Below are 26,266 nucleotides of genomic sequence, written 5' to 3'. Positions count from 1 at the left end.
AATGGCTTCCTGAAGAAGGCATCCTGTGGTACCCAGAAGCTCAAGACTCTTTCCTCTCCAGTGCCTGGTTCTCCTTTGTGGTGGGCTGTGGGTGGGGCTGCCTTTCTGTCTGTCTTATGGCAGTGGTCTTTCTCAGTCTTCCAGGGATGGCAGTTCACCTCAGCTGGCCCTTTGAGCTGAGCAGAAGCATTCCTGCTTTAATTGTTGTAGGCAAGGCTGTCCTCTGCTTGTTCTGCAGCGATGGTGGCACTGCTGGGCTAATGGGGGTAGGCAGGGTGGTTATGGGGCCCTGGGGTGGGTGTGTGGTGCTGGCAGGGTACATGTTTATGCAGTGGTAGCAGGCTGCATAGTGACTAGATATGCAGGCACATGGTTGTAAGGCATGGCACTTGTACTGCACACAGCACTGGGCTGGGCTGCCCAGAGGAGGAAGGATCACTCAAAGCTGGTTCCAGTAGGTGCCTCCCACATTGGGCTGAGACAGGGGACAGAAAGCTGCGAAAACCTCCCTCTGCCTGCCTGGAAGCAAAGTCTCCCTCAGCCTGCCATGCAACATGTCTGATGCTACTGGGCAGAGCAGGCCGGTGTTCAGGGAAGTACCTCGGGACTGAGCCACCAGTGAGGGCAAGGGAGTATTTGGAGCTCCCAAGAGGGCTGAATTGCTGGGCCAAGGGAGGGCTGGGGAGGTATAGTCCACCTGTCCTTTCTCCTGCAGAGAGAGCTCCATCCAACTCTTGTCCCTCTGGCACCCTTCCTACTACTGCCTCTGTGTTGGGTCTCAGCAGGACTGACGGAATGTGCCTAACCTCCACAAGAGGCAGGAGTCTTAGTCTTCCAGAGTCCTCCAACCTTCCCTGATGTTCAGCCCTGATAATCATCATAAGCCAATGCCATGTAGACTTGTGTTCCCAGAGCAGATCTCCAGGGCCAGGTGTGCAGAGTTCCTGAGCACCTATCCCTTCCCTGCTCCATTCCATCTGCTTGTTGGCTGGGTTGGGGGAAGGGTTGGGGTCCTGACTGATTATGGCTCTACCACTTTATCTTTCCCTTTGTTGTCTTCTCTTCTTCACCAGCTTTAGGTGTTCTGTTCTGCAGTCTTCAGGTTATTCTCAGGGTTAGTTGTATTTTCTGAAGTTGCTTCCTTGGTGTGTCTGAGGGAGGTTTTCGTCTTGCCTTCCTGTTCTGCCATCTTTTTTCACTTCCATGCATCTGTTTTTGTATGCTGTCTAATTTATCCATTATACCCTAAGCATATTAATCATAGTTGTTTTAAATTCCCAGTTGAGCAATTCCAATACCCCTGCTGTTTCTGGTTCTGATGCTTGCTCTATCTCTTCTAATTGTGGGGGTATGTTTTGCCTTTTGATATGCTTTGTAATTTTTTTCTTGGTAGCTGTACATGAGGTAATGCATAAAAGAAACTTCTGTAAATAGGCCTTTTGTAATGTAGTGTAAGGTATGGGGGTGTGGAAGTGTTCTATAGTCTTATAATTGGATCTCAGTCTTAGCAGTTCTGCTGTGAGCTGCACAAGTGCTTCTCAATCAGGTTTTTTCCCCTCTTCTCCTAGACCCCACAATGTCTTCTGGACTTGGAAAGCCTAGGGGGAGGAGGGACGGGCCCCAGGACCACTGCCAGGTCTTGGAGCACATTAGGGTGGCCACACTGAGCCCCCAGTCTGACCGCTTCTCATGGAGGTCCAGCTCCTCAGCTAGCCTATTGGGGAGAGTTGAACAATAGGCATTGATGGTGTGAAAAAACATTAAGAGTGAAGAGAAGAAGAGAACCTTGCAGACATGTATGAGAAGAGTATTTCAAGCAGAGCAAATCATGGTGGCAAAGGCTTTCAGGTGAAAACCTATTTGGAGTGAGTGGCTGGGAGAGCAAAGTAAGAAATAAGAGGTGTAGCTAGGGGCAGGTCATGTGGGGTTACATGCTGATGGGAAACCATTGGTGGGCTTGAATGGATAGTGACATGATTTAATGCATGCTTTATAAGGATTATTCTGGCTACAGTGTAAAGAATAGAATGTAGGGTGTCAACTTGGGTGCTGGAAGGCCAGAAAGGAGGCTATAAAAATAATACAGGTGAGAAGTGGCTTGTATGAGGGAGGTGGCAATGGAGTTGGTGAAAAGCAACTGAAATTCTTTCAGGTAGATCTGACAGGACTTTCTGATAGATTAGATGAGGGTTTTGAGGGAAGGATCTCTTTCTATAGTTTCCCCTGAGTCTTGGGTCAGGTATATGTGCAGCTCCATGCTGCAAGGAGACATCACTTTTGGCCACCCACATTCTTACGGTGGCTTCTAGTTTGTTCTCATGGGTTTCAGTTTATCCCTGTAAGATTCATTTGTCCTGGTTCTCGCCTGCTTCATATCTGACTTTTGTTCCTGATTCAGGCTAATTACCAGCTGCGAAAGCTTCCATGTACTCACCAGCAACCCTAGCGGTGTAAGGTCTGTCTCTGTAATAAATTCCTTATTTCCTGTCACTCAGAGTGACCCTACTTTCCTGAACCGAACTTAATTGATACAAGTTTGGCATGTTTATCAGCCCACTGAATAGAGATGTTGATTGGCCAGTTGAATATGTAAGTCTAAGGAATGACTTAGCTGTATTCATGAGTTATTTTTAAGTGTTTTGTTATCCTGTGGTAAATAATTCTTTAAGCTGTTGGCTTCTATTACACTATGGTCAGAGAATGTGGAACTGTAAGTTCTTTGGCATTTATTGAGACACGGTATTTTTTTTTTTTTTTGCAAATGTTTCTTGTGATTGGGAAGAATGCATATTTTCTGCTTGTTGAGTAAAGGGATGTTTTGGGTATCTACACAATAGATGGGAAATAGATACCATAAAACCCTTAGTTAATCTTAATAACCAAGATAAAAGAATTTTAGGTGAAATTGCTGGGGATTAAGAAGGTCATTGTATATTTATAAAAGAAATAAGTCGTTGGGAGACCTAACCATCTTTGATTTATACACACATAATTCACAGACTCAAATATATGAAGCTTACTGAATTACAAATTCAAATAATTTTGAGTTATAAATTATTTATAAAATTGACAAAACAAATTAATTACGAAAATTAACAAACCAAGTCATATTATGTATATATGTGTGTGTGTTGCTATACCAATTAAATAAATTATATTTCCTGTAACAAAAACAAATTTGAATGGCATTATTAAGCACCTATACATCAATTTTTTGAAAGCCAAAGTTCAGCATTCTTAGGGTAGAAGCTCAACATTCTTATATCAACCTGATAGGTTAATCTATATAACATAAAAATCAACTAAGCAATATTTTTTCTTACTGTAAAATTATGATAAAACTACATTTTATAAACACATATATGAAAAATATACATTCAAAATTATTTTAGAAGATATGTCTTATAAGTGCTATGAGCTGCTACACATTTTCATACAAGTTTAATACTTAAAGAATTCAAAGGACTTGTTCCAGTTAAAAAAAAGAAAAAAGGCACAGTATTGTTTTTTCAAACCTGCATTTTCATGGTTTATAATCTTCTGTCCCTGATTTATGTAATCTATCCCTTCCTTGTCTGTTAAAATATTTCAAAGTACTTATTTTATGCCTCTTTTAGAATGCAGTATTTTTTCAGATTCTTTTAATTCTCTCTGTGGATTTTCTTTCCTGGCAGTTAAGTTTCTTGTGTATTTTATAATTTTTGTGCATGAGCTCATATAAATATGCCAGTTTTTATTCTCTCTCCAGTGCTATTATTCATTTAAACTAAACCACAGCTACCATGCATAATAAGGTTAAATTAAACTTTCAGTGCTTGGTTTCAAAAGTTATCCCAGAAAGTAAAGCATGCCTAATAGTCTTTGAATCAGTTGTCTATTAAGCAGATACCACAATATTAATGATTGATTTACTATATTAAGCTGTTTAACTAGCAGTAACTTATAGGCAATGTTTTAATTCCTTCCATGATTATTATTATAGCAATTAAAAAGCCTTTATAAGTTCATGGTGAATAGTGTGGTTCTAGATGTCAGTTTTTGTTGTTATTACTATTACTCTTGGGGTTGATGACAGCTATTAATGTGGCATGAAGGAGGATGCTATGGATTGAATTGTGTCCCCCAAAGAAGATATGTTGGAGTCCTAATTCCCAGTACCTCAAAATATGGCCTTATTTGGAGTTGAGGTCTTTATAGAGTTAATCAAATTAAAATGAGGCCATAGGGTAGAGCCTAATCCAATATGACCTCTACCTTTATCAAAATGGGAAACTTGGACACATGCACACATACACACATGTACACACACTCGCAGAGAACACCACATGAAGATGAGGACAGAGGCCTCCAAGCCAGGGAATGCCAGATTGCCAGCAGATCACTGCAAAGTAGGAGAGACGGATGTAACACATTCTCTTTCAGAGGGAACCAACCTCGCCATCACCTTGATCTTGGGCTTCTGGGCTTCTTTAAGTCACCCAGTTTGTGATCCTTTGGTACAGCACCCCCAGCATACTCAGACTAAGGGACTGTGGTAAAAAGCAGCCCAAATCCTTCTGTGGGGAGTACCACTGACTGTGATTCCTAGTGTCCTCTATGATAGGCCAGGTTGATCTCAGCTTTCATCTTTTCTACCTTCCTGGCAAATTTCCTCATACTTATGCAAGGTCCAGAGGCTCAGGACCTCAAGGGTTATTTTGTGACAGGTTACCTTAGCCCCCAAGTTAAAGCATCGTGGCCTTCAGCAAATTACGTCTCCTGGTCTCAGACTCCTCATCTCCAAGGTAAACTAGTGAGACAAGAGTATGTAAGCTCTCTTCCCAGCTGTGTGATGATTCCCACAGCACTGATAAAGGTTAGCCTGACCTTCCGTAACTCCATTTATTCTGCTGGAGACCATCCTCTATAAACATATTTAAACCACATCTTGACTATAAGCTATGTGTATCTTTTTTTTAATTTACAGTATATAACTAATGAGTTGTCAGCACAGTGTATTGGAAAGTATGGTCATAAAAATCAGGAGATCTGAAATCTTATCCTGATTTCAGGATAACAATCTGATTAAAACTCAAAATAAGATAGTTTATTCCTCTTTGTAAATTATGCTCTAGGCTAATTATTTTCTTATACCATAAAAGATTATTTTTATTTAGAATGAGTCTAAAGTTCAACCCAGCATGTGCATAAAAATGCAATTATCAAGACCTCTCAGGTTTTTCCTTCTCTCAATCCTACCCGCATTCTAATAATAAAATACTTTTTTTTCTCAAAGAATAAATGAGCTTTTGACCACCCAATGGGAGCTATGTGGTTGGTTTGTCTTTTAGAGGCATGGAAGGAGGTAATGCTGTCATGCTATTGGGCATTATGATATTGCCATCGGACACAGTTTTGCCCAGGGCTAACCCTTGTCCTAGAGTCACACTGGGTGTCAGGTTGTGGCCTGAAGCTTTTGTAGAAGCACATTAAGAGGTAGGAATTCAATAAGCCAGTGTAAGCCTGGTTCAACATAAAGGACATTCACAAAATGAAGCCCATGTGATTTGTGTGCAGTTTAGTAGGCATACAACAAAGGAACTCATTACAAAAGCTGTTCCTTTATCCCTGGATTTTTGAGCATATACTATGCTTTTTGATAAATCATTTTTCTGGGATAGTTTATAATAGCAGCTGGTCGCCTTCTGTGTTGTTTTATTGCTTACACCCAGCGAGAGCGTAGGCATGATACAAACTGTCATGCATTCCCAGACTTCTGTTCACAATAAGGAGTAGACACAATGCCAAACCAAAGTGAGTTTATTGACATTCCTAGAAGGTGGTATGATGGAAAGGAGAAAGCTCGGCCTGAGTATCACATGACATTTCTCTCGTCGAAGTTAGCAAAATCAGCCCAATAATGTGGACTTCTCCTGCTGTTGACTAGAACAAAGACTTTTAACAAAATTGTTATAGACATTTCCTTAGATAAACTGGAAGCTGCAGGAAGTAGGCTGATGGAACAATATATACTGTATAAACTACCTCTAGGCACCTTTTTTTTCTACTAGAACAGGGACTACAAGTCACTAACAGGAAAATAACACTTTTGCTTTGGGACCTTGTGATGGCTGGAACATTCATCCCAGATTTTTGTGATACAGTATTGCAGAGTTTTAATAATGAACACTGAAGTACATAATAATAATAATAATAATAATAATAATAATAATAATAATAAAGCACCACATTTGTTATTTAAAGTTCTAACTACTTTCATTTGAAAGTGTTTTATCTTGACTGGGAAAACATTTGTGGGAACTGAGAAATTTCCCAAACCCAAATTTTGGACAAATAGTTTGACATATATTCTGACGATGCCACAAATGTAGCACTGGAACTGTCCAGAAAGTCTGGCTCATTAGCCTGCCTCACAAATACACTTACTGCTAAAGGACATATGATCATATTAAATGGGGAAAATATTTGTATTTTGCATATGTAAGCCTGCCAAAGAATCATATACCACTTTTTCTTAACTTCCTCATTGCCCTCCAAACACTTACTAGTGATGGTAGTAAAAAATATTCACAACCACAACTTACATACTTAGGAAGCCACAAAGCTCAGTAGCTCTAGAATACTTTTCCTGACCCTGTGAGTCACTTCTATTTTTCTGGGATTATCATTTTCATATGATAGAGTAAAATGTGTGACAGCCATGAAATTATGATAATACATAATAATATTTTGAGGCATTTTTCAAATCAAAACAGGTTTTCTCTTATTTATTGTTCTTGTTTGTCCCCCAATGAAGAGTAGTACTCTTTTACTAAAACTAGCTCTAAAAGATTTTGTTTTAGGGGAACTGTGGTTCATATGTGATTAAGTTTATTATATACCTCCCTGGACAAAGCTCATACTTAAATTTAAAAAATTATAAGTGATAACAAACAGATTTACCTTGCCTGTTGAGTTAAATGATTTGAGGTGGTTTATACTTCTACCTGGTAAAATTAATAGCAATAAAACAATTTTGGTCCTACAGCTCTTTTATTACATATATAATAAAATATATATAATTTAAAAATCAGCATCATATATAAGGGAATATTAACTAAAGAAACTCAACTGAGAATTTAAGGATCTTTCCATAGCAACCATCTTTACTCCTCTTCTATTTTCCCTGCGTAAGGATTCTGTACGAGGCTGTAATGGAATCTTGGGACCCTGTTAAGCAAGCTTTGCATTTTTTCAGCAAATGCTGACACCAGTATTTTTCTTTTTTTTGTACTCTGAAACAGTGTTCCTGTAATGGTTTATGAGGTTCATCTAGAGCCATGGTATTGAGTGGAGGGGAGATGGGGGTAGGAATAAGGAAAAGTTCGCTGATAAATCATTTGTGCCTGTTATCTATCTATAATTTCTAGGATACCTAGTTCTTTCTGTATTTGGGTAGAATAGACCTTAATCTGATTAGTAGATTTAATTAGATATTCTTGTAAATTGTGACGCTCCCCAGGAGCAGGTTCCATCTTTTGAACAGTTTTCCCCCTTGCCAATGCCAACAAATAATATAAGTACTAAGAGAAGAAGGGAATGCTTGAATTAGTATTTACGTGCATACAACATCAAGTCCTAAAAGTGGAAGATCCTCCTACACTAGAGATGCTGTTCAAAGAGTCAGACTGGTGAAGTGATTTGCATATTCCTTATGTTCTGATTTTTTAAATGATGGCTCAACTGGAATCCAATCAGATCCTGAAATGTATACTGAATTTTACAGGTCCTTCAAAGTCTATACTATGTATCTTACCCATACGACCCTATCTTGGTAAATATTCTTTTTAGATAACAATAGAAGGCTAAATTTCTATAACATATGTACCACTTGACTGACAACAGATACACAGCAGCAAGGGTTCTGGGAATTATAAATAATTCCTACTAAAAGAGTATGTCACTTTGGAATGCAGAAAGCACAGTAATGTACTGTCCAGACACAAACCCACCCATTGAGCACAAGGCATTGCTTCCTATGAAATTAACTTCCTCTTACATCCCTTACACCTCCTTTGTTTAATGTCTTGAAAACAACAATGTGACATTTCAACAATGGGCCCCTTTTGCACTTGTTTTCCCAGTGAAGAAAAACACTTTCCTTTAAGTCTGACTTCAGACAACATGGATAACAAGGTTAGAAAAACAGCAAATGACCATTATGTTTGGGTTTATTCCAAATGTAATTGAGAGGTTAGGCTGTGTTTGGAGCCTGCAACTGTTATTTTGAACACAGTTTTCTGAGAGCTCTCTTTTTACTGAATGCTAAAAGGAACTAAATAGCTGTTTTGACAAAAACCAATATGCCCTTGGGGTGTCAGGGCTCCAGTCGTGGAGGACTGCACTGAAGGAGAAGTATTATATTGCCCTTGGTCCCCAACAAAGCACCATCACTCTCTGCAGCTTCTTGTTTAATGTCCCTGTGGACAATCAGATGTAAAGGACTCTGAAAGCCAGATTAACAAGAAAAAAGAAAAAGAGAACAACATGAAAAAAATATATATCAAAGTTAAAATAAAAATATGTTTGCCAAGTGAGTTTACCGGGTTTTAACAAGTCATGAGATGATGTACACATTGTTAGGGGTTGGATGAAGGCAAGTGGTAGCTAGATTAAACAAAGCAAAATGGTACAGAACTCCGTGACTCGAACCAACCTAATATGGCCCTCTTCCCTCTTGCCTGTTTGTATCATCACACTCTGGACAAGACAATGGAGACAGAAGCCTCCAAATTTCTGCCACATAAGGAGATCGTCTCCTTGGACATGCTCACAAGTTTGTGCTTCTTATGTGGTGAGTGCCCACGAGGGGTGCACCCCCTCCTAGACTTGTCTGAACTCAAGTTGAGCCACAGTCCTCACACCTGGAGGTGCCACACTGCAGCAGTAGGAGATGTTCTCTTGCTGTTATTATTTGTTGGAAAGTGTAATATTTGCACCATATTCTAGGCTAGTTCCAGCTGATGGGACTGATGCCACATATGAATCATGAGTTGAATGTATAAAAATTTTGGCTTTGCCACTGCTATTTTTGGATGGATAGTATGCATGGGGAAAAGTAGAGTGGGAAGAAAAGAGTTGACTGGTTCCTAGTTCTGAAGTGGGTTGTTAGCAATTATAAAAAATGGTGGCTCTGCTCAGAAGACATGGGCATATAAAAGCTTGGAATGCTTAATGCTCAAATTTTCTCTTAAATTATATAAATGGAAGTAAACATTTATTACCATTTGGTCAAGTGTAGCATAACTTGCATTCATATTTCATTGTTAGTAATGGAGGTATGTGGAGATATACACAGACCTTGAGACAGCTGTTTTTCAATATTGCATACAGGCTAGCAGTTCATTGAAAGTAGAGGAGATAAGCCTGAAGGTTAGATCTTAGAAGAAGGCAGTTCTTCATGCACAGCTTTTGTCAATCCTGATTTGGTTTGAAAATAAAAATCATGGAATACCAAAATCAAAGACTCAGGGAAAGGGAAGGGGGATCATCCCAGAAAGGTTGATGTGACTGATCAGGAAAATGCCAGGTGAGTTCCATTTCTTCATTCAAGTCCAAAGGTGCTGGTTTCTTCAACTGCTGTTAACAGCTTTTCATACAGCATGGAGTATGAGGGATAAGGTGGAAGATCCAATCGATTAAAGCATGTGTGTGCCCTGAATGGGGGAGAAGAGACTGGTTAAAGTGTTTGTTTCAGGGATACCACAGGCTTGTGTGCATCTGTAACTAGTCTGGAGCTGTGAATCGAAAGGGAGCAGAACTGTGGCTTAGGACCATCACAGAACATTGTAACTCGGAAGCACTGCCTGTTACACATGTATAAACCAGTTGTAAGCAAGCCACACTCCATGAGAACTTTACTAGCAAATCACTGATACACTCCATGGTGTCAGCTCTATTTTGCAATTGAGGTATGAATATGGATATGGTCAATGAAGGAGGCAGAAATATAATTAGTATTAGAGATCATACTCCTATCTCTCCTTCCCCAGCTCTGATTTCTGGCCTCAGGAAACTATATGCATCAACTCAGAGGTGCCAACAGATACCCTGGGATTCTGAGCTCCAGTGCTCTCCCAGGTTAGTCGTGCCCCGGAGGTGGTCTGACTCCTCTACCACTCCCAGTGGGAGACACATACCCCGAAGCATTTCCAAGACAGCTGCACTTGTGGGACAGTCTTGCCTGGGTGCCTGGAGCATCCCTATGCCATCTGCCCTGGGTTCTTGTCCTGTGCCTGATCCTGCAGGCTGAAGGCATGCCAGTGTCTGGCTTAGATAAGGAATGGCCTCCTCTGCCACGTGCTGACATACGTAGCAGGACCAGACCCTTTGTCACCAATGTTGGGCTCAGCAGTGTCTTGGAGGCCCAGATTCTAATCCTGTGGAACTTCAAATCACCTGACTAGCTTCTCCCCATCAGAGGCTCTTTGTTTTTATGGAATTGTTGGTTGATGTACCAAAGTATGGAGAAAGGTGGATGCTTGCAGCTGAAGGTTAATTTAACACCTTTTCCTCCTTAAAAGAGGTGGTGTGTTGCAATGGTGTTTTGAGAAGCCAACCAGCACAAAAAAAAGGGTATTATACAATAAAAGAAAATGTCACAGAACACACACATACAAACAAAGCTAAACAAAGCCCTAATCAAAGAAACCATTCTCTCTTCATCTGCATTTTGAGATATTAAACTCTTATTACAAGATCTCCAGGAGAGTCATATATAATTCAAACCTGTATTTTCAGAGTTCCCCATCAGCTCAGGGTATCAGGGAGACAGGGCAGTGGGGCAATGGAAGAAGGCAAAGGCAAGGTGGGTTTTCCCACACAGGGAGAAGCTGGAGAGGATGCCATTGTTTTGTTTGCCAGCATCCATCCCTCCTTCTCCTGGAAACAGCTCCCTCATTGTCCTTGGGAACCTAACACCCTCACCTTGACTCCTTGACCCCTTGACCCCCTCTCCTTACAACCTTCAAGGGTGGGCATGGGGTAGTAGAGTATCTGGCCTTAGGCCTTAAGGAGTTAACTAAGAGATATAAAAATAGATATTATTAGAGGTCTCAGATTATTTTCTAAGATTCAAATGGGTTGTTGACTTGAAAAGAAAATTGAATATTTTGTCTAAACTTATTTCAACTCAAAGTGAAAGTGAACCCAGTGAATTGAGTAGCATAACAATTACAAAGGTCCTTCTCTATATTTAGAATGATTGAAACTAGGACGTACTCTGGGCTTTGGCGAACCTAAGTTAATTGGGACAGAAAAATCCCAAGTACATTTTTGGAACCAGCTGAATTAGCCAGAAGCCAGATTGGAGCAGAAATCATCTTCTTGATTTTCTTCCTATGGTCATTTTAACAGGCACTCATGAGTGGAAATACTACAGCACAAAATCCTCTATTTATCAAATAGTTGGAACCAAATTAATTCTGTGAAAGATAACTTCTGGGCATAAACCAAAAGCATTAGCAAACGGCACTTCTAGTATGAACACAGAGAGTTTCTTCAAGAGTTGCTTTTATTGCATTTATTTACAGCCTTGTTTAACTCTCTTAAATAAATTCTAGTTTGTAATTTAGAATGAATGAACACAGCCAAACTACAGTGTGATTCAGTGTGCCTAAAGGCTTGCCACCCTCCAGGTGTGGTTCTGACACTTCAGAGAGCCTGCTGACCTCATTCTGTGAGCACTGGACCTAGGTGGGGGGTTGGGGGTGGGAAAGCAGGGAACCAGGGCTTGGCAGACCTCTACTTTGATCACAGTCTAGCCACTTGATAACCTTGGGAGAGTCAATGAATCTTCCTGAGCCAGTTGAGTCACTTGTAAAATGGTAATAATACATGCTCCGTGTACTTCAGAGGGTCGCTGTAAGGACCTATCATAGAATGTGCATAAACACCTCCCATAAACTGTGAATCACCATTTCAACATAAGATGATCTTAATAATGCAACCACAGTTGCATTAACAGTTCCTAGAAGAACTGTATCGTCTTTGTGGGGACTTAAGACCCTCAGCTTTTTTCACACAAACTCCTGGCGAGTGAATCACCCTCATCTCCTATTTGAGTGATTGATATTTTGGAACCCCACCAAATATGTTCCATTTTCAATCATGCCAGGTCAGATTTCACTCTGTGGGTGTTAATCTGCGGTTCCAGCATTTTGACATGAATTTGGATTGTGCCAACCACTGTATTATTCTCCCTTTGAATTGTGTCATCTGCACAGTTGATCTCCTGGCCACCTCCATTTTTTTTCCAAGTTACTGATTAAAATATTAGCTAACACAGTGCCAAAGGCAGTCTTGCTCTCTCCAGTAGGGATGACTTTAAAGCAGGTTAAAAGTAAACAACAAAAAGAGGGAACCGCCATGCTGTCAGCCGCTGGCTGTTGTGAGGCCAGTTATGTCCGACGTGTCTCCCTTCACGTCACACTCTGCTGCCCGTCCCGCAACAGCCTCATTCTCCAGCCTCTCGTCACTCCGGACTCCACTCTTTTTCAGGTTTGGCAATAACCTCTCGGTCCCCAAATACAGAGGCCCATCCTCTACCCTTGCCTCCTCATGCTCTTTAAGAGCACTTGGCAGATCTTCCTCTTGAATGTCTCTGGCCCCTTGGCTTCTCCACAGCTTCTCAATGGCTGTCAGTTTCTCTTCCGAATTCCCAGTGGCTCCCCAAGCCTCCTTTGTGCCCTTACAGCCTGCAGAGCAGGGTTTCTCACCTCAGCACTGCCGACATTTGAACTTGGCCATTCTCCATCGTGGGGTGCTGTCCTATGCACCATGGGTGTTTGGCAGCGTTCATGGGCTCCACCTGTGAGATGCCAGTAGCATGCCTCCCCCACAACCAAATACGTCTCCAGACATTGCCAAATGTCCCTCAGGGTGTGGTGGGCATCTCTCCCCAACTCCCCTTGAGAACAATCCCTATAGAGTAGGCCTAGATTTACTTTAACAAGGCCTCTACTTCACCCTGAGCTTGGGCTCAGTTCCCATTTGTGGTGAAGCATGTTTATGCTTCTGTTTGCAATTTTTAGGCCCATTAACATGCCCATGACTCATAGTTCTGTAATCCGTGGTCCTGACTCCAAATGTAATCCCTCAGGTTCTCTCCTCTCCTTTATTCTATCTCCACACTGCCTTGTGCTACATCTGCTTTGACTAGCTTCTGGGCTTCTCTTTCCTTCCAACTCCCTTGTCTGTCCTCTCACCAGTCCTTGCTCCTTGTGAGGAAACTCTCCCACTTTCTGAAGGTCTTTCTGACATGACCTTGCAGGCCTGGTGTCCCTCCCTAGTTCTCACGAGTGGAGACACTACTGTTCACCCGGCCACATTTTGAGCTGCAAGTGAGCACTCTGCTCATGCCCACTGCCAATTCTAGATAAAAAATTTCTGTTCCTTTGAATCTACTGCCATTTAGGTAGTTTTTCCCCAAAAGTACAAGTTTTGTCTAGCATTTTTTTAATGAAACTGGATAGAGTAGAAAATAGAGTGTATTACCTGCAGATAATAAGGGTAAAATGTTGTTTTGAAGAACTCGTATTTCAGATACACACACAAATACATATGTACATACTGGGTTGTGATATAAAGGGCATTTCTTTCTGTGGGTTAAGATTTAAAAAGTTTGGAAACCAGGGATATACCTTCTGTATTCTGAACTTCTGGCTAATTACATTTATTAAAATCTCTTGTGTTTTGCTTAAGCCTTTCCATTTCAGGTGTCCCCTCCAGACTGTGTGGCGTCTGGGCCCACAGGGGTGACCTGCTCAATGCCCTAGCCTGCCAGCTCGTTGACTGCCCCCGAGTGCTCACCCCCCGTCCCTCTGGTATTTTACCTGCGGTGGCATACAAAGTTTCTTCAGCAAGCACTGTACAATTCTATCCTAGAACCCCCTACTCTTAAAGTCCTTTTTCCTAACCCTCACACAGTTTTTAGCAGGCCAGGACTTGAACTGACATGAAGGTTTTATTTATCTGGGCTATGACCAGGTTGTGTTGTGACACTATTTGGCACACTGGTCTGGGAGGCCAGGTGCCTTTCTGTCGTGGGAAGCGCTCAGGAGAAAGCTCCCCAGACTGCCTCTTCTCTGAGTGTGGGCAGTATGCACTGTGGTCCACAGTCTCTGGGCAGCCCTGGGTGACTCTGTGTCTGCTTGATGCCCCTGTCGGCCACGGGGCCCTTCCCACCCCACCTCACTGTAGATGTTGCTCCCGCCACCTCAGGGCTTCCTGCCACCTGTCATGTGGGCTGGCCAGGTCTTCCCAGGCTACCGTTCTTGGAAGTTCGAGGTTATTTCTTTATCTCTACACACAGGTGGCACTTTTTAAATTCTTGGATCTTCAGAGAGTGTGCAATGGAGACTAGACATGGGTCACCATTCTGAGGACAATTTCCACTGTCCTCTGAAAGGTATTCCAGCACTTGCTCCTGGGGCCCTCTTGGCCCAAGCAGAGTCCCTTCATCCTCAAGGAATCCTCCCTGAGGTTTGCAGAGCAGTGTCCTTTTTAGGGGTGCTTGGCCCCAGACGTGGAGAACCTGATCACCAGCCTATTGTCCACCTTCTACTCTTCTGTGTGAGTTAATATTATCCATGTGTAATTCAAAGCTTCTCAAAGCAATTATGTAATGAGACTGAATCTGTGATTCCAAAGGACAGGAGCAACAACTTCTGTTTCCTAAGGAATAGAACAGAGACTCTTCAGTGGGGTCTTTGCTCCATGGCCCACCAAACTATCTTCCTCAACTGGATCGCCAGTGAGTATCGCTTCAGACGTCTTGTCCTGTGTGCTGGCTTGGCACATTTTCCTAAGCACACACTGGCCGTTTCTCACCCCACAGAGCCTTGCTCAGGAAACTGCTTTAGCCTGGAATTCCTCTCTGCCCATTCCTTGCCCCCCAGTGCTCACCTGAATGTCAGCCTCTTTACTGTGTCTTCTCTTGCCAACTCGACCAAGATTTGGCTTCTGTTCTCCGTGTTCAGCACCTTGCCTTTACTTGCCGTGCTTAGTGCCCCCCTGACTTCACCTTCTGTGTCATTCATTCCTGTCAGGCTGTGTTGCTTCCTAGACTGTAAACTCCTCTGGGTAGGTATGTTGTGGGGGTCTCAGCCCTTCCTCAAGGAGCCCACTATGGGAGTGGCTCAGATGATGACTCATTTCTCTAAAATAAACTCATTTCTCTAAAATAAAAACAGAATGTATCCAAATACCCTCAATTCTCCAAATCTATCATTAAAGTAGACAAATGGAAATCTTGCCTTTTGAGCCTTATTTTCTTGTCTGGCTTAGTTCAGGAGGTTCAACTGTTGGCAGAACCATGCAAGTGAAGGTCTGCTGAGCCCAGCAGGTGAAGCCAGGGCTGCAAATTGCACCAAGGCTTCAGGGCGTTATGACCAGCTGGGCATGCACTGCTTCTGGGGCCTTCTAATGCTCACTGACATCAGGTGAATTGTCTTCAGGGCATTAGAAAATCTGGGAAAGGTAGGTGAAAATCATAGTTGAGTTAATCCTCCCACATTAGGGATATAGCAACGGTTTCTAGGAGGCCATGTAGAAACAGAGCTGAATTAAATGTGAATCTTTTCCTATAATTGGAAAATATCATAGTAGAAGAAAATAATATGGGTCAATCTTTTCTTCTGTTTCTTGAGCAATATTTATTACTATATACCCATATAGAAGTATCTCTTTAGTGTGCTTTATTTCAGGATCAGTAATATGCTGCCCAAAGTGGCCTAGAAAGGACCCAGGAAGTTGTTGGGATTAAAATTCACGGCATAGAGAATTCATTCTTTTTAACTGCCTGGGTCCCTAATATCATTTATCTGCATTTATCTCAATAATGTCCTCAATAGCTGACTATATAGGAGTCACTATGGAGACCTGAGATACATGTAGTATTGTCCTAACATGTTTTAAAACACAGTAGAAGAAACATGACATGCACACGCATGAATATCCTACAGACTGTGCACTGATATGCATAGGAGCACAGGCACAGCACTGGAAGGTTACTGTGGGTGTCCAGCCTCCCCACCACCCCCAAGTGACACATTCCTCTTTAAATTAAATTGGGCCATGTATACATTGGAAAGCTTCCCACAACCAACACGTGGACCATGATGCTATAGCCCAGATACATCAGTCATCAAAGAATCACTAAAAATATGGTCTAAATTCACTTCCCAGAGACTTCTTACCTCTGCCTTTCACGTATAACTCACCTAACAATACTTTGGGGGGGTGCTAAATAATTCTATCCCAAAGGATGATGACCCAAGCTCAGATAATAAACTGTACTTCAGAGGGTTTCCTTAAGGGGGGCGGGAACTCCATACCTGGGGAGAGATGTGATTTTCCCCCATTTCTCTATGCAGAAACGCCGAAGCCCATTGCTCCCTCGAAGGGCTGCGAAGCCTTCATAGGGCACACTGGATGTTCCTGTGACAAACTGCAGTAACCTTAGTCTCTGCTCATTATTGAAGCGTTCCACCGCCGCCCAGAACCAGCGGATCACAAGGTGCCCATCATGGTAACCTGAACAGAGTGACAGGAGGGAGAAAGACGGGAAGGAGGAGGGAGAGAGAGAGGTGAAACGCACATGGGGCAGGACAGGGGCTGCGCAGCTGCTCCCAGCCTGCTGATCTCTCTAATAACAGCCTTCACAGGGGTCTGGAACAATTTATGTAATTACGTCCAGTTTTAAGACAAAAGCCAAATTAGAAAACAGCCATTCTATAGGAAGATTTTGAGGGATGTCCTCAGAGATGCTTGCTTTTTGTTGAAACAACTGGGATTCCACCAGTCATATTCCTGTCTCTTGTAAATGTAGGCAAGGAGCATCTGCGATCTCTGAGATTATTAAGAGATAAAACCCTCTGTGAGCACAATATTTCATCACATTTTCTTTGTTCTGATGTCTTGGTACCCACATACCATGGGAGAGTCTAGGACTTAATGAAGCCTGGAGGGAAATGGCAAACTTTGTGGAGGGAAGATGCCAGAATCTCCAGCCACCACTGGTACCCACGGAGCAGCCGCGCTCAGGCCAGCCTGGGTGAAGATGAGTTGAGCCCATGGAGGAAGTATGGCCCCTGTCACAGTACAGCTGGGAGCCCTTGCTTGGATCCAATAATCAACATCAATGATTTACACTGACTGCGAATGCAGGTGGCATTACAGACGGGAGCAATCTACTTGGGCTGGGCAGAAGGGGGGACAGCTTCGTGAAAGGGAAGTGAGCTGTGGCCTGAGTGTGTGAAGGGTTTGTGTGAGTGCAGGAGGGCAGGAGGACACTGGCAGGGGAAATAAAGATGAACAGGAATGAGGCAGAACATGTGGGGAATGGCAAGCCGACTAGCGTGAAGGTGTGGTGGGGACTGAAGGGGGACTTGCTGGGGGGCTTCGAGGACCTCGTCAGCCAGGCAGAGACAGTTTGACTTGACAACTTAGGTCAGTGCTTTTCTTACCTTTCCAAGAGGAGCCTAGAATCCCTCAGAGGCTTCTCACGGCCGAGTGTACTGGGAACACGGGGAGGCCGAGATGGCGGGCCCTAGCTTTCTCTCTACTGTACTGATCAGGGTTTCTCTGTAATATTGTACTTGAAGAAAGGGTTTTGAGCATAAAACAAAGCTTTCGAAAACCTCTTCTATAAGTAATAAGGTGCTTATTTTAAGGGTAGGAAAATGGCCTGATGAAAAATAATGCTTTAGGAAGTCTAGTTTGGTAGTGTGAAGGTGAATGGTTAGGAGGGGTTAGAAATTCAGTTTGGAGAGACAGTAGCTACAGTCATGTTCTGGCAAACTGGGACTGAGGAGAAGAGGGCTCCTGCTCCACAGGACACGCTTCCCTGCCGGCTGGCCTGTGGATGGCGGTTCTCTGGAACGCATCTGCATGGAGTTGGGCCAGAGACCACCAACAGGGATTACTGTCACCTGAAGGAAAGTTCAGGTTGGAAGGTAAAGGAACGTGTGTCTTAGAGCCTACTTTGCACATGGGTCAAAGTAAGGCCAATTTTTTGTAGTCTTCAAAGAGTGATGACATATATATATATAAATGTATATGTAATATATATAAACATTTCATAAATGCATATGAAATATGTATAAACAACAACACTGAGGTTCAGGTGCTGATGCCCCTGTGCAGTTGAAAATCTCCATATAACTTTTGACTCCCCCAAAATGTAATGACTAGTAACCTACTGTGGACTGGAAGCCTTACTGATAACATATACAGTCAATTAACACATATTTTGTACATTATATATACTATATGCTCTATTCTTATACTAAAGTAAGCTAAGGAAAATAAAATGTTTTTAAATTGTTGCAAATCTTTAAAAAGTTTTCCAATATGTTTATTGAAAAAAATTCATGAATAAGTAGACCCACATAATTCAAACTCATGTTGTTGAAGGGTCAACTATCTAAGTTATATAGAGTACATACACTATTTATATTATAAATATATATTTATTCATATTTATACTATAGATTATATATATACTGTATAATATATATGTGATGCTATATATTATATGCATTATATAAAATATGTGTGTTATATATATTTCATATATATATGTAGACTATATATAGAATGTATATACAGGAATATTATTCAACCATGAAAAAGAAACGAAATACTGAAACACGGACAAGCCTTGAAACAGTATGCTAAGTGAAAGAAACAGACTCAAAAGACCATGTGCTGTATGACTGTGTATTCATGAATTATCCAGAACAGGTAAATGCATAGAGAAAATGCAGACTGATGGTTGCCAGTGCTGGGGAGCCAGAGGAATGGAGAGCTACTGCTTACAGACTGGGGAGTTTCCACTGCACTGTTTACTTTAAAATGGTTAATTTAAGGTTATGTCAATTTTGCCTCCATAGAAAAGCTCTGCAAAGTGATGAACCATGTCTGTGGGGCTCACCTCCCCGGTACTCGGTGTTGTTTCTCCAGTCATTCAGATCAATTTCCGCCGTGCCAGCTATCACCAGCTCCAGCTCCCGGGCGTCAAACACGGACACAAGCCTCGAGTCCACGACCTGAAACACAGATTGGGCTTCTGCACACAGATCCAACCACATCAAAAAGTTATAGTCATTATTATTATTTCTGTGGGTTAGGCTGTGGGACTGACCATCCTTTACAACTCTTTTGTCAATATGTTATCATGTTTAAGTTCAAAATTGCAACTTAAAACACCTCAAAACACAACTCATTCATGAGCTGTGAGTTCAAAAAAGGTCCTCAGCTTTTCACTACCTCTGACAGCTCTTCTCAGAATGATGTTATGAACAAAACTGACTCAACTTGTTCTAGTCACATTTGAGTTTCCAAGTGTCATTGCAATTTAAAGGCAAAAATTCCAAGTCACTCTGTAAGTATTATCATTTCACTTAAAGGCATCCTCTTTTTCACATAAAACTAGGACTGGGCATTCTGTATTAAAAGGACTGTATCTCCCCTCCTCCTCCCTCCCTTCCTTCCTGCCTCTTTCAAAGCTCTGTTAGGGCATGAGCTCTGGCTTTACATCCCGTTCCCTCGTGTATCACATACAACTGAGCACCTGCACTGGGTACCTCCTTTAATCAAACCAGTGGTGGGTGATCCAGTTAGCCATGCCAGGAAAAAAAATCCTTCCAAGACCCAAGCCCCGAGAAAACATTTACAGCCTCTTGTTTTGAAACTGGAAGAGTTAAAGGATGTCAGTTTGGGTGCATAGAAGGCTAGCAGCTGTCACTGGCCTCACGATTTACATCTGTGCATGGATTGTGCAGCACAAAGTGACACTATCTTGAAATAAATGTCTAGCAAGAGTGAACAATGTCTTCCAACGCCTTCACTTCATTTACTTTTATTTCATAGAAAGAAAGGAAATGTAACATGCGCGTATCTGGATGAAAGATGCTGATGTTTTCACATCTGGCAATCAGGGCTATGGGACACCAGTTCTGTGGGAGCATTTTTCACTTACGGCAGGAGCTAGGTTGCCTGGAAAACTCTGATCCCCCTCCATCCAGCCTATCTAGGTCCTCTCTGCACTCTGGGGAGTGGAGTCGAGCCCTTCACCTGCCTTGCATCTCCCCCTCCCTTCTCCTCCGAGCTGCGTCCGATGTCGAGGGCCCCAGCCCTGGCCTGCCTTGCTCAGCCGGGCCTGCGTCTCACCTCGTAGAAGCCCCGCACCAGCGCCTCCGTCTGCTGCACCACGCCGCGTTCCACCCGCCACTTCACCATCCTCTCGATGTACTCCTTCTTGTTCTTTTCAGTCACCTGGGTGTTGGCTCCCCCGGATTTTAACTCCCTTTCTGTTACCTTGAGGCAAAGCAGAATGATTGTGATGCTTGTCAATCCAGTTTACCTTGCAGCGAGTGTGAACTATTTGCCGAAAGTCTTCTCACACAGGTTTAGCCTTATTGCCTCTTCCGTCCTTTTTCCTTTCCTGAAGTTACTAAAAATGCTCTGGTTGTATTACACAGATACTAGAGCACCTTAGAAAAAGGCTGCAGTTCCTTGCTTTATAAAGAGGAAAAGTGTTTCCTTAACTCAAGAGGAATAAAGGAAATAAAAGAAAAATGCCCTGTTTTCCCTAAATGGACTGGAATGTCCCCATACCAGTCACCCACTTGATTCCCCCAAATCCAAATTAGATCAAATTTGTGACAGCCACCAGCTTCCCCACCCACAGCAGATCATTGGCAGCAAAACAGCAGAGTGGGGGAAGGTGGTTTTTACAGCAGGTAGGACAGTGGCTGGAGAATGACAGACTGGCCTTGAGAAAGGAACCAGGAATGACATTCCACTTAGGATGGGGATGCATGTTTGTTAGCACAGCCTGAGTCATCAAGAAATGTTATGATTTGTGCCCTACCTTTTGAAAGGCAAGAGGGTGAATAACAGTTTAAACTTTAGTCTAAAAGTATTGTGTTTGAAGGAATTAAGTGTCAGTCACCTTAAATTCCCTTAAGGAACTCACTGAACCACTCAATGTTATAAGACAAACGAGGCACAGCTGTACTTAGCTGGTTTTAAAATATATGTGTGTGTATGCGTGTGAGTGTGTGTGTGTGTGTGTGTGTGTGTGTGTGTGTGTGTATACAGACACAGGTACCTAAACAAAAGCATCCACAGAAGTCTAATAGTTACTTTTTCTTCTTTCACTTAGGTGGCTAGTGCTATTTGTAAAACACTGGCCAGATAACATATTAGTTGCCACCCAATATCCACATTCCTTGGAACTTCTGGTTCCTAGCTGTCTAGTTAAAGATTTTATTTCCTAACCTCTGTTGCAGCTAAATTCTGGCCAATAAGGTGTGAGCAGGAGAGTGCGTGGCACTTCCAGGGGGCCTCCTCAAAGGGAGGGCTGCTGCTCCTTTGTCCTGCTGCTTCAGATGCGTACAGGATGGTGGGGCACCCTGTGCTCCTGGGCCATGAGTGCAGGTGCCCATCGCAGGGGCTGCAGTCCTGCCTCCAGCGCTCACGTGAGAGGAAAACACACTTCCGTTAACGTCAGCAGGGTCTGTCTGGTGTCTTCACTAGCAGCTGAACCCTGACTAACTCACCCAGGAAGAGCCTATGGGGTCTCACCTGCGTCTGTCTGTCGGTCTGCTCTTCCCCATTTCCTAACTGGCCAAAAGAAGGGCGATGACTAAATTTTCTAAAATGAAAATCATCATTCTCCATGACTTCATTGGAAGAGAAACAGGTCGTGTTTAAGCTTTAAACAATATGCATTACTTTAGATCTGCAACCCATCTGGATCTTTATCACAGAACATTTTAAACATTTTTGGAGTCATTTAATTCCTACACTCTCTGCACATGAAGGATTGCTCTTTTGTATTTTCAACATTAATTTTTATTTTAACTTCATATATTTAGTTATTTGTAGTTAACTTCATTTTTTTGAGTAGATATTATGTGTTAATGGAATAAAATTCAAGTGGTATAAAAGGCCATAAAATGAAAAGCAACTCTCTCCTCCACCTCATCTCCCAGCCACTCAATCTCCTTATCTGGAGGAAATCATCCTTCCTTCCCTTCCAGGGAGATTCTATGTAAGAACCAGGAATTTGTATATATCACCTCTTTTTCCCACAAACCGTAGCATATTACACACCGCGTTCCTCTCCATACTTGTTTCACTTAAAAATACATCTTTGCAATTGTTTGGACCTGTTTTATTCTTTGCTGTTGTTCTAACATGTTTATCGTTTATAATTTATATGTAACTTGATGGGCTGGGGCATCTTACACTTTTTAACAGCTTCGCATCTCACTGTCCACTATTCCATTGTGTGAACATATCATAATTTATTTAACCAATGCTCCACTGCTGGACATTTAGATTATTCCAGATCTTTTGCCATTTGCAACAATGCTACAATAAAGATCTTGATGCATTAGTGATTTCAATTAGGTGTGAATATATCTGTAAGACAAATTCCTAGGTGTGGAAGCTGAGTCAAAGGCAGGTGCATTTAGAATGAGGACAGATGTCACAAAGGTGCCTTTCATAGAGTGTGAACCAATCTTCTGCTTCCTTTCACCTACACTCCTGTATGGAGCGCCTGTTTCTCTGTACCATCTCTAAAGTAGAATACTGCTAGATCTTTTGATTTTTGACATTCTCTTAAAGGAAAATGGTATTTGTGCTTTAATTTATGTTTCATACAATTGTGAGTGAGGTTGGGTATATTTCCTCTTATTTCCTTTTCTGGGAACAATCTATATTCTTTGCCAGTTTTCTATTGTGTTGATAATTTCTTATTGATCTGTGGGATTTTTTTCCTATATTGATAGAGTCTTTTGTCTGTGTTATGCATTACAATGTGTTAAATATTACACCATTTTATCTTTGCTTATGGTGTATTTTTGCCATGCAAAATCAAAAAAATTGTTTAGTGGACTAATCAATCTTTTATGACTTTGAAAGTTTGTGTCACATCTACAGCAGCATTCCTTATTGCAAGATTGAAAATAAAAATGCTCTCATTTTCTTCTTTTCATTTTTTAATTTTTAATTTTTTTTATATTCAGCTTTCTTATTCAGGTGGAATTTATTTTAGTGTAATTAATTAGGTTAGGGATCTAACTTAAAATTTTTAAGATGGTTACCCAGTTGTTTTAATACAATTTGCTAAATCATTGATTTATTTTACAAATTTACCCTCTATGATAGGGAAAGTGTAAAGGATGAGCTAAAATAGTCATGCACAGGGAATAATGTATTTTACACGGTCATCTATGGCAGATCAGTTAAGGAAACTGTATACTCTTGAACATATTTAAATGTGCTCTAGCTATGAGAAGAAATAAATTTTTTCTCAAATATGGAAGAACGTATTCTTCAGAAATATGTTTATGCAAAGAAAATACAACAGAATTTGACATTTTCCAGGACCTGTCCAAGATTCTTGATTGAGATGTGGGCAGTAGGTGACCTGCAGATTCAGTGGGGTAACCCTCATCGCAGACTCAGCACACTGTCCCCATTCATGCAAGGTACTTACAAAGTCTCCCAACTTAATTCTCACAACAAAGCATTGCAAATTACCACAGGTCGGCTCTTGGGATCTCTAGTAAATGATGTTCCTAAAACCTTAATTGTTAAATCTTCTCAGGCTACTGTTAGCCTGATAAAACTGTAACCTAGATGATTCAATGTCATATACATGCTGATAGAAAACTAATGGGAACCTTTTTCTTGTTAACTAATAGTGAGATGTATACATTTTGGAGGAGTAACTATCTAAATGGTACTGATAAACGTATTTTTTCAGTTGCACAGATAACAAAAACTTTACATAGCACACTTTACAAATAGGCTTTCTGATCCATTATCACAACCACTTTGATTTTCAAAAAACTCTATAAAGTAGATCAATGTCAAAACAAGAAAAAGAATGAAGAAGGCATACCTTTATTAAAGGGAGTAGCTCTCAAATAATTATATTTGGAATTGAATGCAACTGCTTATTTTCTAGTTAAAAAACAAAATCCCATTATATAAGATCTAGCAATCCCAATTCTGGGCATATAGCCAAAGAATTGAAAGCAAGGACTCAAACAGATATTTGTGCACCTGTGTTCATAGTAGCACTATTCACAACAGCCAAAAAGTGAAAGAAACTCAAGTGTCCATCAACAGATGAATGGGCAAACAAAATATGGTATATACATACAGTGGAGTTTTTCTCAGCCCTAAAAAATAAGGGAGTCTTGTAATATGGTGGTTTCAAGGAAGAGGGAGAAATGAGAAGTTGTTGCTTAATGGGTACAATTTCAGTTTTGCAAGATGGAGAAGTTCTGGAGATTGGTTGTGCAACAATGTGAATATACTTAATACCAAACTGTACATTTAAAAATGGTTAAGATGGTAGACTGTGTCATGTGAATTTTCCATAACAGCAAACAAAATATCTCTTCCTAGCCCCACATCTCACAAACCTGTCCGAAAACCTCTTCGTTAACGGTGAAAGTGAGGTCCAAGATATCCGTGATGATGTTGTCCTTCATCCATTGCAAGCTCTGGTGAAACTCCTCATCCAGGTATTCCAGGTCACTCAGATCACAGGGCCTGGGTGCATTCGAAGGCAGAAAGGTGCACAGATTGTTAAACAAATGGCTGTGCACACCTTGCTGGTGTTTCTGCCCCTCCTGGCTAAAATAACATAGACCTATTTTAAAATGTGATACTTTTTCGTATGTTGATGAATCCTTTTTATTCACTCAATATTTTTTTCAAAAGGAAATATTAACATATTTACAATAACAAACATGAAACAATTATTGGCTCATGGACTCTCCATGGCAATTGATGAAAAGTATCATTTAAAAACAACAAAGCTATAAACACATTAATTGTGTTTAGTAGTTAATGCACTTCGTGATGTTACTATAATTATTCACATAAACTGATTCATATCCATTACATGATGTAATAATAGTCTTTTCCCATGCTTACCTAAAATCTTCAAATGCCTTTTTTATTGAAGGCGTATGTGGTATCTAAGCATTCAGAAAGTAAAGCACCATAAACCTAACAGGACTATTAGGGCAAAACTGGGTCCGGAGGGTCAGAGGTGCAGGGTCAGCCCCTGTCATCCTGCAGGCAGGGCTGGGTGGATGCACGGTGGTTTGCAATACACTTACAGTCTCAGGAGTGCCTTATAGAAGGGCCTCGTGAAGAAAGCATCGAGAAGGTACTGATGAATCAGAGCCAGGCCTAGGATACGACCACTAAACCTGAACCTGGAACACAGACAAGGCAGAGAAATTAAAGGGCAGGTGGGAATTTATATCGTTAAATATTTCATTGTATTTTTAATCATTTTTAAATTGAAATATAGTTTATATATAATGTTATATTGGCTTCAGATGAACAACATAGTGATTCATCAATTATATACTTATTAAATGCTCACCGTAAGTACAGTTACCATCTGTCACCATACAAAGATCATACAATATTATGAGCTATATTCCCTGTTCTATACTTCCATCCCTGTGACTAAATTATAATTTGAAGTTTGTGCTTTTTTTTCTTTTCACCTGTTTTACCTCCCACCCCATAGTAAACAACTGTCCAATCTCTGTGTTTAAGAGTCTATTTCTGCTTTGTTTTGTTACTCAGATTTCACATACAAGTGAAATCATATGTTCCTCTTTCCTGACTGACTTATTTCACTTAGTGTAATACCCTCTAGGTCCATCTACATTTTTGCAAATGGCAAGATTTGTTTCTTTTTTATGGCTGAATAATATTCCATTATATATATGTACCAAATCTCATTTATCCATTTATCTACTGATAGACACTTTGGTTGATTCCATATCTTTGCTATTGTAAACAATGCTGCAATAAACATAGAAGTGTTTACATTTTTTTAAAAAACTAATTATTTTGTTTTCTTTAGGGAGATTCCCAGAAGTGGAATTGCTAGGTCATATGGTATTTCTAATTTTAGTATTTTGAGAAACCCCCATACTGGGTTCCATAGTGGCTGCACCAGTCTGCAATCCTACCAACAGTGTAGGAGGGTTTCCTTTTGTCCATATCCTTGCTAACACTTGTTATTTCTCATCTGATTGATATTAGCTGCTCTGACAAATGTGAGGTGATACCTGATTGTGGTCTTGATTTGCATTTCCCTGATGATTAGTGATGTTGAGCATCTTTTGATGTGCCAATTAGCTACCTATATGTCTTCTTTGGAAGAATG

The 26,266-nt window shown here is 41.2% G+C and overlaps 1 protein-coding gene and 1 long non-coding RNA gene across 6 annotated transcripts in view; one reads left to right on the top strand and one right to left on the bottom strand.

Annotated features, from left to right (window-relative positions):
- Positions 1 to 3,801: 3,801 nt before the first annotated feature.
- The window catches only part of HECW1 (HECT, C2 and WW domain containing E3 ubiquitin protein ligase 1), a 394,788-nt gene continuing 372,323 nt past the window's right edge, over positions 3,802 to 26,266 (bottom strand). For 3 of the 5 annotated variants that reach the window (XM_073239081.1, XM_073239082.1, XM_073239083.1), the window contains 6 exons: positions 25,197 to 25,295; positions 24,492 to 24,621; positions 20,212 to 20,358; positions 18,974 to 19,088; positions 16,374 to 16,572; positions 3,803 to 9,695 (listed from right to left, as the gene is read on the bottom strand). In XM_073239081.1, coding sequence (XP_073095182.1) covers positions 9,584 to 9,695; positions 16,374 to 16,572; positions 18,974 to 19,088; positions 20,212 to 20,358; positions 24,492 to 24,621; positions 25,197 to 25,295 — 802 coding nt within the window. In that variant the 3' untranslated portion in view covers positions 3,803 to 9,583. Of the gene's footprint in view, positions 9,696 to 16,373; positions 16,573 to 18,973; positions 19,089 to 20,211; positions 20,359 to 24,491; positions 24,622 to 25,196; positions 25,296 to 26,266 lie in introns of all 5 variants that reach the window. The other 2 variants (XM_073239079.1, XM_073239080.1) reach the window with 1 other exon arrangement.
- On the top strand, positions 16,435 to 19,062 carry LOC140849952 (uncharacterized). The gene is made up of 3 exons (XR_012132410.1): positions 16,435 to 16,555; positions 16,987 to 17,205; positions 18,933 to 19,062. It is a non-coding gene; the product is annotated as an uncharacterized lncRNA (long non-coding RNA).

This window comes from Manis javanica, chromosome 6 (genome assembly GCF_040802235.1).
Source record: "Manis javanica isolate MJ-LG chromosome 6, MJ_LKY, whole genome shotgun sequence".
NCBI classification, from domain to species: domain Eukaryota; kingdom Metazoa; phylum Chordata; class Mammalia; order Pholidota; family Manidae; genus Manis; species Manis javanica.
The sequence above is the reverse complement of the archived record's forward strand: the minus strand, read 5'-3'. Positions and strand labels throughout refer to the sequence as shown.